The following is a 15,130-nucleotide window of genomic DNA, read 5'->3' as shown; positions in this document are numbered from 1 at the left end:
CACAGCCAATACTCTGGAAGTAGCCGGTGCCCGGGACACTGCCAGTGCTCGGAAAACAGTTGATCCCGGGACACAGCCCGTGCCCGAGACACAGGGGATCCCGGGACATAGCCGGTGCCTGGGACACAGCAGATCCCGGGACACCGTCGGATCCAGCCCTGCTGGGCTGAAGCAGTTCCCGGCCGCTTTTACCTCAGGCACTCGCGGGACACCCCGGCGCTCGCACAGCGGTCAGGCACAACGGTGGACGTCCAAACCCGGGGTCCTGCCGGCGGGCAGGGCCTCGCCTGCGCGGGCGAATGAGCTAAGAGCGCGCCGCGCACGCGCACGCCCCTCTCTTCCGGCGCTGACCATGGCGGACAAGGAGTGAGTCCCGTCCCTCCCGCCGCCATCCGCCGCCATCCGCGGCCGCCGCGCCGCCCGAGCCCTGCCCACACCGCCCCCGGGGCCGCCGCGCCTCCGCCGGGGCTGGGAGCGGTGGCTGGGGAGGGACCGGCGCGGCGGAGATGGAGCCGCCACCGGCCCGGGCCTTCCGCGGGCGGCGGCTGCGGCCGCAGGCCCTTGGCGGGGTGGGGAGGGAGAGCGGGCCCCGAGCGCCGTGGCGGCCGGGAATGGGGGGCCGGGGCGGCGAGTTCCTCCGGGCTGGGCGGGTGAGCAGGGCTGTGCTGGGGCGGGAGCAGGGAGTGATTGTGCGCCAGGGCTGGTGTCGGCGCTCGTCACGGTGGTTGTGGCTCTGTAAACGCTGTTGTGACAAGTTTTGTCGTGTCTAAGAGTTTTAAATCTCCGGGACAAGAGGGAGTGGGGCACAGAGTGATGTCAGGAAGCTCTGCCTGAAGTTGAGGAGAAGCTTCTCCGTACGAGTGATCATGCCCTGGAACAGGTTGCCCACAGAGGTTATGGAGTCTCCCTCCCGCGGGTGTTCAAAACCATCCGGGTGCAATCCTGTGCCATGTGCTCTGGGACCATCCTGCTTGAGCAGGCAGGTTGGACCAGGTGACCCACTGTGGTCCCTTCCAACATCACCCACTCTGTGATAGTCTGAGCAAGCTGAGAGTCCTGTCAAATAAATTTCACAGTACTTTCAAATAAGCTTTTGCTGCTCAAGTACCTGTTGAAACCTTCATTGATCAGAGAGAAGTTACCTTGAAAGGTCTTTGTTTTCTTACCAATTGTAGCAAAGTAGAACAGGTCTGTGTATTCATGGCTGTGTGCAGCTCTGGCGGGTCTGTCAGGGTTTCTTGTCTGGCACAAAATGTGGATGGTGCAGGTTCTGAACCAGAAAATCACCCAGCTCAGAGCCAGGGAGCTGTCCTGGGATGCTGTTCCAGGCCTGCGAACAGTGAGGATGAGGAAGGTGCAGTGAAGTGGCTCAAGGTAGCAAGGCCTGCACACACGTTCTGTTTGAGAGTTTTGGTGTTTGTCACGTGTACTGTCACTGGGTTTCTTTGCAGCAGCTAAAAGCTTTTGTTTGTGCTCTCCTGTAGAGTAAAGAAGGTGCCCTCGGTGCCCGAGAGCCTGCTGAAGAAGCGGCAGGCCTATGCGGTCATGAAGGCCAAACGTCAGAAGAAGATTTTGGCCATAAAAAAGGTGAATGTCTCTGATCCCTTTACTCAGATTGCTTGTCTACTGTACTAGCAGCTGCTGCTGATGTGATGCAGTACAGAAATTCACAGTGTGTTGATATTTTCTTGAAGTTTTGGACTAAAAGAGGCTTTTAGTGGCTGATGGCAAAGTTCTGGGCAGAGTTAAGGGTGAAGTGCACGGCTGTCTGTAAGGTACGGGGCAGGAGGTTATAGCCTGTGCAAGGGGAGCTTGGTGTGTGATCAGAGAATCCTAGAGCTATAGGGGTTTGCAAGGGGGGTTAAAGATCATCTGGTTCCAACCCCTGTGCCATGGACTGGGACACCTTCCACTAGACCTGGTTGCTCAAAGATCCAATCCAGCCTGGCTTTGAACATGTTTAGAGTTGGCCTATCCACAGCTGCCCCAGGCAACCCATTCCAGTGTCTCACTGTCTTTGCAATTCAGCATTTCTTCCTTATAGCTAACCTAAATTGTCCATCTTTCAATTTGTACCCATTACTCTTCATCCCCACAGTGCTGATGGAGAGTCAGGAATGATGGCATGGCTTGCTGTGTAGCAGCCTGCCAGCTTCTCTGGAGCATCACTGAGGGTGTTCTGAGCTGTGTGATACTGATCTGTGTTACCTGGGGGCAGTTCTGGGGTATGGCATGTTGCTTGAAGGTGATTTTCACGTGTTCAAAGGCATTTTCTGACTTGAACCAATTTCCCATTTGTTGCAGTACCGCAAGGCACAAAGGAAGCTGATCTATGCGAGGGCCCAGGCTTACCACAAGGAGTACAGGCACATGTACAGGCAGGAGATCCGCATGGCCAGGATGGCCCGCAAAGCTGGCAACTACTACGTGCCAGCTGAGCCCAAACTGGCCTTTGTGATCAGGATAAGAGGGTAAGCTTGGCTACAGATATAAGCAGTTTTATGTTCAAGAGTATTGAAGGTGGCTTTCTTGTTACTTCTCTGTTTTGAGGGCTTAAATACATTCATAAGATAAAGCCTTTTACAAATGGCTTGAGGAGTTGCTGGTAGATATTGTACAAGCCCTTGAGGTGTGTTTAATTAAGGGCTAAATAATTTTGCTGCCTACTGTCCTTGGGAATCCCTGATTTTTAAGAAGACAAGGCTGAAAATAACATGCAGACAATTACTGTTTCTCACCTTTAACTTGATAAAATTACATGCTTCTATTCCCAAACATTCTGCTGAGCTGTTCCTCAAGTGTTTGTTTTGTTCTACTCTGGTAAAGTGTTACAGAAAACTAAAAAAAAGTGTGATTGAAAGAATTATATTCATGACAGTGCAAGGCGAGTTCTAAATTGTTTCAGTAGAATAGTTCTTTCCATGGAAATGGATGTTTTAACTTCCTACTGAAATATATTGCAATAGTAAGTTAATTTACTAAGCTTGCTTTGTGTAATTCATGAACTGTGTTTTTGTATGGGAGCAGTGCTGTTGTGTTTGGGGTTGTTTTTAACCTGATACCTGGTGTTTCTGGGATGTTGATAACTCAGGCTGTTTCACTTTGCTCTCCAGCACCAACGGTGTCAGCCCGAAGGTTCGCAAGGTTCTGCAGCTTCTTCGCCTGCGGCAGATCTTCAACGGCACCTTTGTAAAGCTCAACAAAGCCTCTATCAACATGCTGCGGATTGTGGAACCCTACATTGCCTGGGGGTGAGTGAAAGGCACAAGGCCCACTTGTACCTAATCAGGGTGCAAGTGTTGAGTGGGTTTTGCATTTTGCTATGCTGGGCTTGCAGGGGTTTTTAATCGTCTGTGTGCTTTCCTGTCTTTTGAGTTGAAAATGTGGTTAAGGCAGTGCTTTAAAGGTAACGACTGCTGGGTATGATTGCACTCTCATACTGATGTTCTTGGGAACTTGGTCTGAGATTTGCTTCTGTGTTTACTTGTGGGACATGCTGAAATGATCTTTAATTGTTTGGTATGGAAGTCCAAGTCAGGGATGTTAAAGCTGCCCTGAAATGAGGCTTGCAAAGACTTAAAATTCCTTTTTTGAACGTGGCTGTTTTGTTTCAGTTACCCCAACCTGAAGTCCGTGCATGAGCTGATCTACAAGCGAGGTTACGGCAAGATCAACAAGCAGCGCATTGCTCTGACCGACAACCGCCTGATCCAGAAACGCCTTGGTAACTTCTGCTGGGCAAACGGGGACATCAGTGCTCAGCTGGGCAGCTGTCCCCAAGTGTCACTGCAGTGCACTGCTGTTCAGTTGTGATCTCTGCTTCTGTCCTAATTGTTTAATGCAAAGCAAGCTGGAAGTAGCTTTCATCATAAAGTATTGAAAACAGGTGTAAAGAATCAAATTGTAGCCTTTTAAATTTGTGATGGTAAATGTAGCCTCCTTGACCTTTATGGCGTCAGCAGGTCTTTGAGTAAAGAAAAACTGCTGTACCATGAAGGAGTCATCAGAGCTTTCAACTTTAATATTAGACATTTTGTCTTTGACAATCGTGATCTGGTAAACAGACTTTTTAAACTTGTGGAAAGAACTGGGTAGTGATCAGTGTATTCAATAAAAGCAAAGTGTGGTGAACAGTTGGGATATGGGCTGCTCTGGGAAGCTCCCTTCTCTTGCAGTCCTGCCAGAATGAGTGAAAGTGACCACTCAAGTCTTCCTTTTTTGGGCACTTGTTTTGCATTTTCCTTCAGATTAGGCTGTGTCATACATCTTTATTTTCCTGTGCATTGGATGAGCATCCAAAAGATACATGTATTCTGTTGTAATCTCTTTTTAGCACCGTGTTTTACAAGAGTTAATTTGTAGCATATTGCTGAAGACTCTGGAAAGGCATTAAGGAAACATGCTGTAGCATTTATTCAGCAGCCTAACCCAATAGCTAGTGAGTTTCCCTGAGTTAAACATTGCAGTGATTTAGGTGGATTTAATCTAGCTTTTCTCCAAAGAACAGTGTTTTGCTGAAATTCAGTAAGTGTGGGTTGTTTTTTGTTGTTCCTCACTGCTGACAGCAAATATTTAACAGTTGAAACTGATGCCCCTTGCCAAGTATGCCATCTAAATGTTTACTTGGCTGGAGATAATCCATTTTAATTGGAAAAGTCAGTCATTCAGTTTCATGACAAAGTGAGTGGTTTCTGACTTCCTGAAGTTTATCAAAATAAGTAAGCATGACAGTAACAAAACGATAATTTTTAGTTTGTTATTGACCAGTGCCTCTGAAGTCTTTCTGAAAACTGTGTCTGAATTTTAGGAAAGCTTGGCATCATCTGCATGGAAGATGTGATCCATGAAATTTACACTGTTGGCAAGAACTTCAAAGTTGTGAACAACTTCCTTTGGCCCTTCAAGTTATCCTCTCCTCGGGGTGGAATGAAGAAGAAAACAATCCACTTTGTGGAAGGTGGGGATGCTGGTAACAGAGAAGACCAGATCAACAGACTCATAAGGAGAATGAACTAATGGTGAGATACTGCCCAAGGCTGTCTGGTGTTCAGCTCTGCAGGCTGCTGTCATTTGTCAGACATTCAAGTTTAATAGATGCTCACTCATTCTTGGGTGGTACCTACAGTACAAAGCTACTTGAACAATATAGTGTTCTGGATTTATTTTGGAAGTCTTACTAAAGCTTTAACATTTAGGAAGTTAAATTGTCAGTGTCACTGATATGTTTAGGAGATACAAACATTACCAATAATTTGTTTTAAAGCCTTACTTGATTTTATGTTGGGAAGCCTTGAGATCTTGGCTAAAACTTTTAAGCCTCATTAATAACCTGTTAATATGATTGAAATCTTGTGATTGCAAGTACCATGTTTTTTTCAGGTTTTCTAGAAAAGCCTGATTAGGACTGGTCTAAATTTTCAGCTTGTTCAAGCCTCTGAATGATTCATTTAAAGCTTTTATGTATAGTGACCAAGTTGGTAATTTTGAAAGACTGATTTGCCCATTTGAATAGTCTGCCCTTTAGAAATGAGAAGGTTTATTAGCACTTGAAGTGATTTAACAGTGACTGCTGAGTGCTAAATGTAGGACCTGCTCTAAACAATGTCTTATCTGTTGTTGTCACTCTGCTGTTCCTGCTTTGGTGTGAAGTCTGTACCATTCAAAGCCAACACATTTTGCAGAGTTCTTGTACTTCGCTTTGCTTTTTAGACACTAAACTACCTTCAGTGTTGCCCATATCTTGGTTTCAGTCAAATATCTTTTTAGTTTGACAGGTATGCTGGAATTTAGGAAAACTTCATTGTCTTAGGGTGCTTGGAAAGGATGTCAAACAAAAGCCTAATTTTCTCCAAACTAACTCCTCTAGAGTCAAAATGGGTTTTTTTATTTGGCTTGTTGTGATTTGTTTGGTGTAGGGCTTTTGTTTGGCTGTTTTTTGTGAGATTCTCTTTTTTCTTTTAGATTAGATACACAATTTTCATATGAATTTATAGCTTCAGAGGATTGGTACATAAAAATGAGTAGTGTTGTGACTTTACAATTTAAAACAGGTACAATTCTATTTGGATGATTCAGAAATTAAATCTTTGAAATTTGGAAATTAAAGTTTCTGAGGGGAAGGAAGTTTTATGTTTTGTTTTGCTGCTTTGGTTTTTTTTTTCCCCTCAAGTCTTTTAAAAATACTCTTATAGCCAAGACACAGCAAATTGAGCTCATTGGGCTCTGCTTTCTGTCCAAAGAGCTAAAGGGGATCTAGGAAATACATTCCATTTGATTGACAGCGTTAGTTCTTGAAGTGTTTTTGTAGGCTGCTGCTTTCCTCAGTTCAAGCTCCTTGCATGTTGTGCTGTTATCTCCCATCTGTGAAGTCAGCAGAGTTTTAAAGCACTGCTTACATGGCATGTGGAAATTCCAACTTCAGGAAAATAGTTCCTTGCTGGGGACAGTGTTCTTGAAAAGCTTTTTAGCTCAACTATAGGAAGATGTTGGTAACTCTGAGGAGCAGAATTGCTGTAATGTTTGGTGCCTGGGGTGATGTTGAGTTTCTCCCATTACCATTCTTGTAGAAATTTTGCTGCTGGTGGCAGAAACTTGAAGGTTCAGTACTGGCAAATGTGTCCTTGAAGTTAGTGCAAAAGCAAGGCTGCAGAGGACTGTGTGCTCCTGTGCATGATGCTGTTTTTCATGGAAACACTGCAGCTTTTCGTCAGTGTAGATCCTTTCTGCTCTATCTTCCCTGCTAAAGGAAAGGCAAATCTATACTGGTAGTGTTGTTTTCAGGAGCATTCCTAGAGATGTGAAGCTTCTAGCTCACTATTGCAGTTGTTGTAAGTGCCTGTGAGGGTTGGTGTTTTGGCAGAGAAAAGAGGGATATTCATTCATGTTTTTCACTGGACTTGCAGCTCAGGATCCCATAGAAGTGGCATACATTAGAGCTTTACTTCATCTTTAATTTAGGAAGCGACCTTGCAGTTTCTTATTTTATGCTTATAAGCAGTTGTTATGCCTTTCCTGCAGACTAAATCTAAGATAACTGCTTGTTCTTGTCTCCTCAACTTTCCTTTCCTGCTGTTGTGAATAGAGTGCATGTTTAAAATTCAGGTAGCCTACATGTAGAAAGAAGAATGTTGTAGTTTCTACTGAGGCTGTGGGCAAACTAAGAGTAGTAGGTTCAGGTGACATACAGGCAGTACTTTCTCCAGGTAATGTCATTATGAAGGGCTGTGTATCTGAAGAAGAGTATTCCTCTTTCCTATAAGTAGATTGTTTCCTGCTGTTTGTCTTTATTTCTTATTCTATTTGTCACTTACTTCTTAAGTGATATTCTCAAGTGAATGAAAAAAGTAGACTTCCAGTACTGATTGCTTTGTATAGACTGGGAGGAAAGAGCATAGTACTTGAAAGCAGCGTATTTGCTGTATGTTGCTTGAAAGCAACATAAGTATTGGCAACATACTGAATTTCATCAATTTTTCAAGCAAACTTTACAGGAACTGGACCCAAGTCAGCTTTTCTGCTTTCATTTTTGCATGTAAACAGTCTCTGAAATGTGCCAAAAATGAGAGTGCAGCAAAAGTTAGAATTGCACAATGTCTTGGCATGTCTTTAAATATCAAGTATAGGTATCAGTGGTTCAAGGTGGAAATGTTCATCCTTTTAGGTCTGGTACTCAAAATCTCAGTTTGCAGTGAAGAGATGTTAATGTAGAAATTAGTTACCGTGTGTGAAACTACTGCAGTCTTAAATCCAGTGAAACAAAAGGAGTGTTTTCAGCCAAAATTACACACTGTAAAAATGTATTACTTTTTCATGTTTGAGATCTACATGTGCCTAATGATACCTTTTTCTTCTTTGCCTTACAGGTAAAGATGCCCAGCTGCAATATTTCAAAGTCTGGTCTGTTAATAAAAAATCTTGCACAAAACAGTCTGTTGTCTCGATTGGTGTCTTTTTGTGATCCTCTTCTGAAGTGGCAGCGTTTGTGAGATTCATTTTGGAGTCATGTGTTTCAAAGAGCCATAGTTTGAATTAGCAGTATGTAGATACTGCTTAACCTTCATTTGGAGGAAGAAAATTTGGAAACATTTGTGCAGGTAACAGATGAGGTTTTGAGTTGCAACAATAAGTGACAAACTGAGCCGTGTGCTGTTGTTGAGTGGGCAGGGTTCCTGCTTAGTTGTAGTGCACCAGAAAGCTGTGTGACAATCTTTTTATGTGAAGAAAGCAGCAAGTGTAAATCTGTTCTTAACATCTTAAGATCAGAGAATCATAGAGTGGCCTGTGTTTGAAGGGATCTTCAAGTTCTAATTTCTATAAGATTTAGTTTTCATGCCCCTGCCATGAACACCTTTCACTAAACCAGGTTGTTCAGAGCTCCATACAACCTGGCCTTGAGCACTTCCAGGAATGGGGCATCCACAGCTTCTCTGGGTAACCTGTTCTAGTGCCTCACCACCCTCACAGTAAAAAATTTCTTCCTAAAATTAATAAAATCTACTCTCAATTTAAAGCCATTACCCCTTGTCCTGTCCCTGCATACCCAGGTAAAAAAGGCTTATTTTAGGCTCCCTTCAGGTACTAGAAGGCCACAGTCAGGTCACCCTGAAATCTCTTGTCCAGGCTGAATAATTCTGATTCTTTTAGCCTTTCCTTATGGGTGAGGTGCTCCATCCCCCCTAATCTTCCTCATGACACTCCTCTGGACTTTCTGCAATCAGTTGATGTCCTTCCAGTGCTGGGAACCTCTGAGCTGGATAATTCCAGCTTTGAACATCTTCAGGTAATTTTTACCAAGGAAGTATAAAGCACTTAACAAAATAGTAATTTTTTCCACATTAAATGTAATCACTCAGTTTAATGACATAATTTGTTTGCAGTGTTAGACTGCAGGTACTATAAAGTAGAAGAGCACAGTAGTCATGAGGATATGAACAGTTGCTGATAAATGTGTAGGTGTAGCAGAGAACAGATTAGAAAGCCAGGGACTGGTAAAACACGTAACTCGGCATTCAGACTGATTTCTCATCTTGCAAGCACTTTACTGGAGGAGTCTTAGCTTGCTGAGGCATTTGGTGCAACAGATCAACAAGTTGTGTCTGCTCTGACTGAAATACTTGGGGTTTTTTTCAGATCAGGTACAGGCAAGCTGTATTAAAAGTACCAGTGAAGGATTTCCTTATAAAATTCACTGTCATTGATTTTAATGACAATTTCTGCAAGAGCTTAGTTCTGCACTTCAATTTAAATAAAACTTAACAACAATGCTAGTTTATTAAAGTTTCTCAGAAGCTAGTTTTTAAATAACATGGAAATTTATGATGGCAGCTTAACTAAAAATAGTTGAGTGCTTTTATTTGTGAGTATGTTTGGACATTGGCAAAAAAGCTGAGTGTCAGTCACTGGGTGTTTCCAGCTACTTGAACAACAGAGTTCTAAAACCAGAACTAAAAATTCCCCTATTGTGAGCCAAGCTCCAGAATGTAGTAACACAGCTGCTTGTGCCTAAATACAAAAGTACCAACACCTAGGTCCATTTAAGCTAACTGCACTAAATCAGAAAAAAATAGCATTTCCTTGCAGCTATTCAGTGCAAGTAATGGGACTACATGCTTGAAAGAGGTTTAATGTGTGAATGAGTTTGAAACCATAAAAGTATTTCATTAGGCATCTTCATAAAGTGAGTGATAAGCTATTTTACAAGGAAGAAAAGCATTTTTGTAAAGTTGCTGGATGAAGGGGAAAAATGTTACAGTGAAAATTACAATAATCCCTTTGCATGATTAATAGAATTGATTTGGTAAGAGTACAGTGTTACTTCAGTTTAGAATTGCATCAATGAGCAATGAATTTTGCATGTTGGGGGGGGATGTACCCAAGGAAAGTGTTGACCTTGGTATCCCTGTTCATTTGTTTCAGTTGGAAGTGTGTTCACTACTTCTCTACAGCATTTTCACTTATTTTCCTCTGACTCACACATGTTCTAGTATCTTAACAGACAAGCATTTTGTGAACATAAAAAAGCCATACAGATGGATCACAGACATTGTGTGATAGGTAGAGGGCATAAAATATTAGCTCATTAAGTTAATCGGTTCTGTAGAACCTTGCTTGTCTGATAAGAGTGCCCTATAGGTCCCAGATTTTGTTTAAAGGAGTACATTGTAAAGCATTAGTGAGGAGAAAGTTAATTTGGTTTTCATGGTACTTAAGCAGCTCATTTTTCTTGCCTGTCTCTGAAATCCTCTTTCAGGTAACAGCTGCAAAATGTTAGTACATAGTGTGGAAACTAATACTTAAGTGTAGCTGTGTTTGAGGCAGTAATTTGGTGTAATTGGTCACCTTTAATAGGATAGCTTTCAGGATTCTTGGTGTTGCTTTTCAGGCATGTCCCGTAGTAGGTGTTTACAGAAACAGCTCATAATCTGATAGCTGAGGTCAGAATTTGCACTAGAAATGTGGCACAGTCTACTTACTCAATGCATGCATTTTGGAGCATTTTTGAGGCAATTTAAGTTTAAAATGTAGCAGACAATGACAATCCCTAAACAAAAAATAATTGAGATCCTTTGTCAACGTTCTATGATAAAGTTCAGGTTCTTGGAAACCTGTTGTTACTCGTTCACTGTCCATAACTGCCAGCTGCTGACATGTTCTGAAATAAAATTTCTGTGAACTCCTCTCCCCCTTCAGAATGACCAACATCTTCCTGTTAGTTCCTCAGAACTGAAGCCAGAAGCTTTACCTAATAGCTATTGGAGGAGCAACAGGAGACTGAAATGCTAACAACTCACAAATTTTTCAGGCATGCTAAGGTTTATATGCTTTTCAGTTAATTGATATGCCTTTCTTCGCTGGTGTCCAGCTCATACAGCCTGTTTCACTATCACCAAGTGTAAAGTCATACATCTGGAAATGGAATGGGAGCCCATCCCAAGGATCAGTGTTTCGAGAGAAAGTTCGGAGACATGATGGATAGTCAGCTGAACATAAGCCCCTACTTGGCCAAATGCAATTCTTGGATGCATTAAAAAGGGAATATCAAATGGTATGGGGGAGGCAATACTACTTTTGTTCCAGTAGTGCTTACACTGGTGCCAAATGCAGTATCCAGTTCTTGTGCCAAAAATCAAGCACATGCCTTGTAATACTCGCAGCCCTTACTTAAAGGCAGACATGGTTACAAAATGAGTATCTACCTATAATTGCCTTCATGAAGAAAAGTAGTTTGATAATAGAGAATTCTTTGATCTAACAAAGCTGTAATAGGATGAAATGTCTCAAAATTGAATCCAGATAAATGTTGGGCTTTAAGCAAACAATTTTAATGGAACATAATTAGACACTGGAACACTTAACCAGCAGTGTGCCAGATTCTTTGTTAGTGGTCATTTCTAAAAAGAAGCTTTGGGTTTTTCATTCTTTGAAATATATGCTATATTTCTAAGAGATTTGTTGAGTCCTGGTGCCTCTTGCTCAGCAGAAGTTACTAAAAGCAGGCCCTTCAGGTGCTTGAGAGATACAAGTTAGAGCCTTGTTTTAAGGTGTCTGGCCACCCAGAGTGACATTCAGAATGGATATTCAGAGTGTTACATGCTTCATAGGGGAACTTGGACTACAAAGTCCAAGCATAGTGCACAAAGGGGTGAAACACCTAAACCTCAGCATAAACATTGCTCAGGAGAGAGATGGTAGGATTTCATATGGGACCTCTATGGGCTTTGCTGCTTCTGTCTGTTTAAAATCCAGATCTGGCAGTTCTCTCCTAACAACTGGGACCCGTGTGCTCTTTCAAGAAATGAATAGTGTTTACTGTCCATGTTGAGTCCCAGCAAGCAGAATGGTGTTCCTGCTTCATCCAACAGGTTTGCTTACACTTAGGCAATGGGTTTGTTCAAACCATTCCTCCCATGTCCCATCTTCCAGAAGATTGTCCTTTCCATAGGACTGTAGGTGAGAAAATCTCAGCATGTTGCTCCTTATTGAAGCTGCACCAAAACTTTAAGGCAGGCAGATTAGTTTAGATTAGGAAACTGCAGAGCAGACAGGTATGAATCTGAAAACAGTCAAGCTTAGAATGGAACAAAATCTTAATCTCCCAAATCCCAGGCAAAATGTTCTGCTTAACTAGTTTTGTCAGGTCTAAATTGTAGTGAGGATTTCTTTGTCTTTCTGGATCTTTTGCATGATTTTGTCCAGGTCTCTTCTATAATGTTCCTATTCTTGGCATACTTGTTTCTTTCTAAAAGCATTTGTACTGCGCCAGACTATTCCAGGCCTTTTTGATTCCTAAAACATGTAGGTTTAGATATAAGTAAGCTTTTATATGTTGCAGTTTTTCATGAGTGAAAAGCCTGAGAAAGCATTGAGCTTATGAAGTGCAAGTGCTAAGAACTAGAATGTTCAGAACTATTTTCTACATGTAGTTTTTAGTTGGTCTGTAGATGATCACACCATTTCTAGCCTAATTGATGAAAACGAAGTACTTATGATCTTGGCTATCTCGCAAATAAGAGCAAATTTTTGAAGTCCCAAGCTGTAAACAATATTCCCCAATTTATTTTTCTAAAGATAAAAAATCTGCTTTTGCATGTTACTGCAGTCTGAATACTGCTAAGTATTTCTTCATATAAAATATTAATTGCAGAAAATATCTTTCATGATGAAACAAGTAAATACTTGGAGGGAAACAATGAAAAATAAGGGCATGTGCAATCATAGGGCCATGGGCTGTGTATGGGGAGGAAGTCACATGCAAAGTTAAGTAGAGGAGGAAAAGGGAGCAGAGGGAGGTGTAGGCAGCAGAGTAACTCTTCACTTGCTTAGCACTGTTTTGGCAGTCCAGAGGGGCTGTAAATCCAGTTGAACCAGCCAACATGCCACATGCTTTACATGCTTCCCTTCCTGAGTTGCTCTGGCAGTCAGAGGCGTGTTGTACAACTTAGCCAGTCCTTGGAGCCTGCCTGGGGTGCTGGATGTCTCCTGGTGTGTGTGTGCTGCCCAGGCCCTGCAGCACTGCCATGGAGCTCTACCGGCGGCACATTTCCACTCCTGCTGCACTTTGTTAGGGGCTGTGCAAGGATTACCCCACTGACATATCTGATGGCAGCTGTTATCCACAATATTATGTTCTTTATTGCACCATAAAATCCAATTGAAGATTTCAAGTCCTGATCATTCCAAATATCTCATGAATAGAATAACACAGTAGTACCTCATAATTTCAGCACAATGTTTGTTTAATTTTTTGATGCTAATACTGTATTTCACATGTCATTATAACAAGGCCTCCAAGGTAAAAAGAAATAAGATACAACGAGCCAAGACAAGTAGGAAAATGGGATTCAAGGAAGGCTCTAAGCATACCTGGTTTTAGTTTGAAAAACAGACAGACTCTATCTTCTTTTGCTAGGTATTATTTAACAACTGAACTATAAGAGAACATGTTTAACTAGTAATACTGGCCTTTTTAGTGTCAATCCTAAATTTCTAATTTTAAGTACTCTTTTTTAACCTGAATTGCTTTTTAAAAATGTTGATATTCCCTCCTACTTCTGAAATACAGTAGGTGAGGCTTTTCTTTATATGAATGGTCTCCTGCTATACACTTGCACAAATGCTTTGTGGGAGAAGCCATCAGAATTGCAAGTGCATAATCATAGAATCATAGAATAGTTTCCAGAGTTGGAAGGGAACCACAAGGATCTGTCTCCTGGCCATGCACAGCACCATCCCCAAGAGTCACACCATGTGCCCTAGAGCACTTCCAAACACTTCTTGAACTCTGCCAGGCTGGTGCTGTGACCACTTCCCTGGGGAGCCTGTTCCAGTGCCCAAACACCCTCTGGGGGAAGAACCTTTTTCTAATATTGAACCTAAACCTCCCCTGACACAACTTCAGGCCATTCCCTCGGGTCCTGTCATGACAGAGAAGAGATCAGTGTCTGTCCCTCCTCTTCCCCTCCTGAGGAAGTTGTAACTGCAATGAGGTTGTCTGTGTATATTCAATAATTTTCTGTGACTGAGATGGGTTCAAATTCACATGTATAATTCTGCAGCAAAAATTACCCACACTTCTGACAAATTGAGTTTTTCTGAGTAATGGCCATGCTTTCTTTTGAAGTTAGCATTACATATGGTTTGAATTATCCTACTGGCTTGAGTATCTTGTGGTCTATAGACATCTATCATGGATGTTAAATAAATTTAGACTTGATCTAAATACAGAGATTCCTTGCCCTGACAAAATGTGCTTTACTCTGGACAGGCACAGCAAGAGAATTGTAGGAGACAATTTTGGCTGCTGCAGTCCTGCAGGACTGAGCTTGTAGTAATGCGTTAAGTACCAGTTTGGGTACCCATCTGCAAAGGGCCAGAGCCAGGTCTGAGCCAGGGGTTTTCAGCTGGAGTGAGAGGTGGTCTGGACCAGCAGAGTGGAAATATTCCTGGCCTGCTCCGTCTTAGCTCTGCTCTATTTCATTTGTTCAAATGAACAAGACTCTCTTTTGACCATCACTCTCTACTCGATTTTTTTAACTTAAATTGGCTTAATTTCTTACAGGTTCTACCACTCTGTTTTGTGAAAAGCTATGCAAAAAACAGGGTATGAAAATGAAATAACACTTTGATTTCTATCTCTTCCCTTGACATGTTGGTTTAAACCAAGCTCATTGATTCTTCACTATACAAGTAATATAGATTAGCAATTTGTTGTGTCAGAGAAACAAGCAAAGACCTGAGATAAATTTGCAGAGCCTTTGTTCTGGATGCCGTTCCAGCACTTTCTGGAAGACTTGCTGTACTGAAGAATCTATAAACTAAAATAAGCAGAACTTGAAGTAATAGCACATACATAGCACGCGTGATCTTTAAAATACAATTTTAGTGAATCATGTTATATTAAAAACATTGATATGCAGTCAGATTTAAATTCACTTTTTGCTAAATGCCTTGATTACTACTGATTTTGTTCATTCCTTTGTCACTTTCTTTTTTGCTTTCACAAAGCATGCATGATTGAGCAAAATAGGCTATTTCTGCCTCAGTTGTAATTTTTCAGAATGCAAATTTTGATTCTTGTGTTTCATTTCTCCTCATGTTTTCAATCTGAGTCTTCCTGAACCAAAATTTAACA

General features: G+C 42.0%; 1 protein-coding gene across 2 annotated transcripts in view; it reads left to right on the top strand.

Moving 5' to 3' along the window:
* Nucleotides 1-285: 285 nt before the first annotated feature.
* Nucleotides 286-15,130, top strand: part of RPL7 (ribosomal protein L7) — a 100,693-nt gene continuing 85,848 nt past the window's right edge. The window contains exons 1-7 of one of the 2 annotated variants that reach the window (XR_010029727.1): nucleotides 286-366; nucleotides 1,485-1,587; nucleotides 2,305-2,471; nucleotides 3,114-3,251; nucleotides 3,615-3,724; nucleotides 4,808-5,018; nucleotides 7,863-7,910. Coding sequence is in view for 1 of the 2 variants with exons in the window: in XM_063170327.1 (XP_063026397.1) it covers nucleotides 353-366; nucleotides 1,485-1,587; nucleotides 2,305-2,471; nucleotides 3,114-3,251; nucleotides 3,615-3,724; nucleotides 4,808-5,016 (741 nt within the window). In the remaining variant the exon portion in view is untranslated. Of the gene's footprint in view, nucleotides 367-1,484; nucleotides 1,588-2,304; nucleotides 2,472-3,113; nucleotides 3,252-3,614; nucleotides 3,725-4,807; nucleotides 5,019-7,862; nucleotides 7,927-15,130 lie in introns of those variants that run through there. The other variant, XM_063170327.1, reaches the window with a different exon arrangement.

Source organism: Melospiza melodia, chromosome 1, assembly GCF_035770615.1.
Source record: "Melospiza melodia melodia isolate bMelMel2 chromosome 1, bMelMel2.pri, whole genome shotgun sequence".
NCBI classification, from domain to species: domain Eukaryota; kingdom Metazoa; phylum Chordata; class Aves; order Passeriformes; family Passerellidae; genus Melospiza; species Melospiza melodia.
The sequence above is the reverse complement of the archived record's forward strand: the minus strand, read 5'-3'. Positions and strand labels throughout refer to the sequence as shown.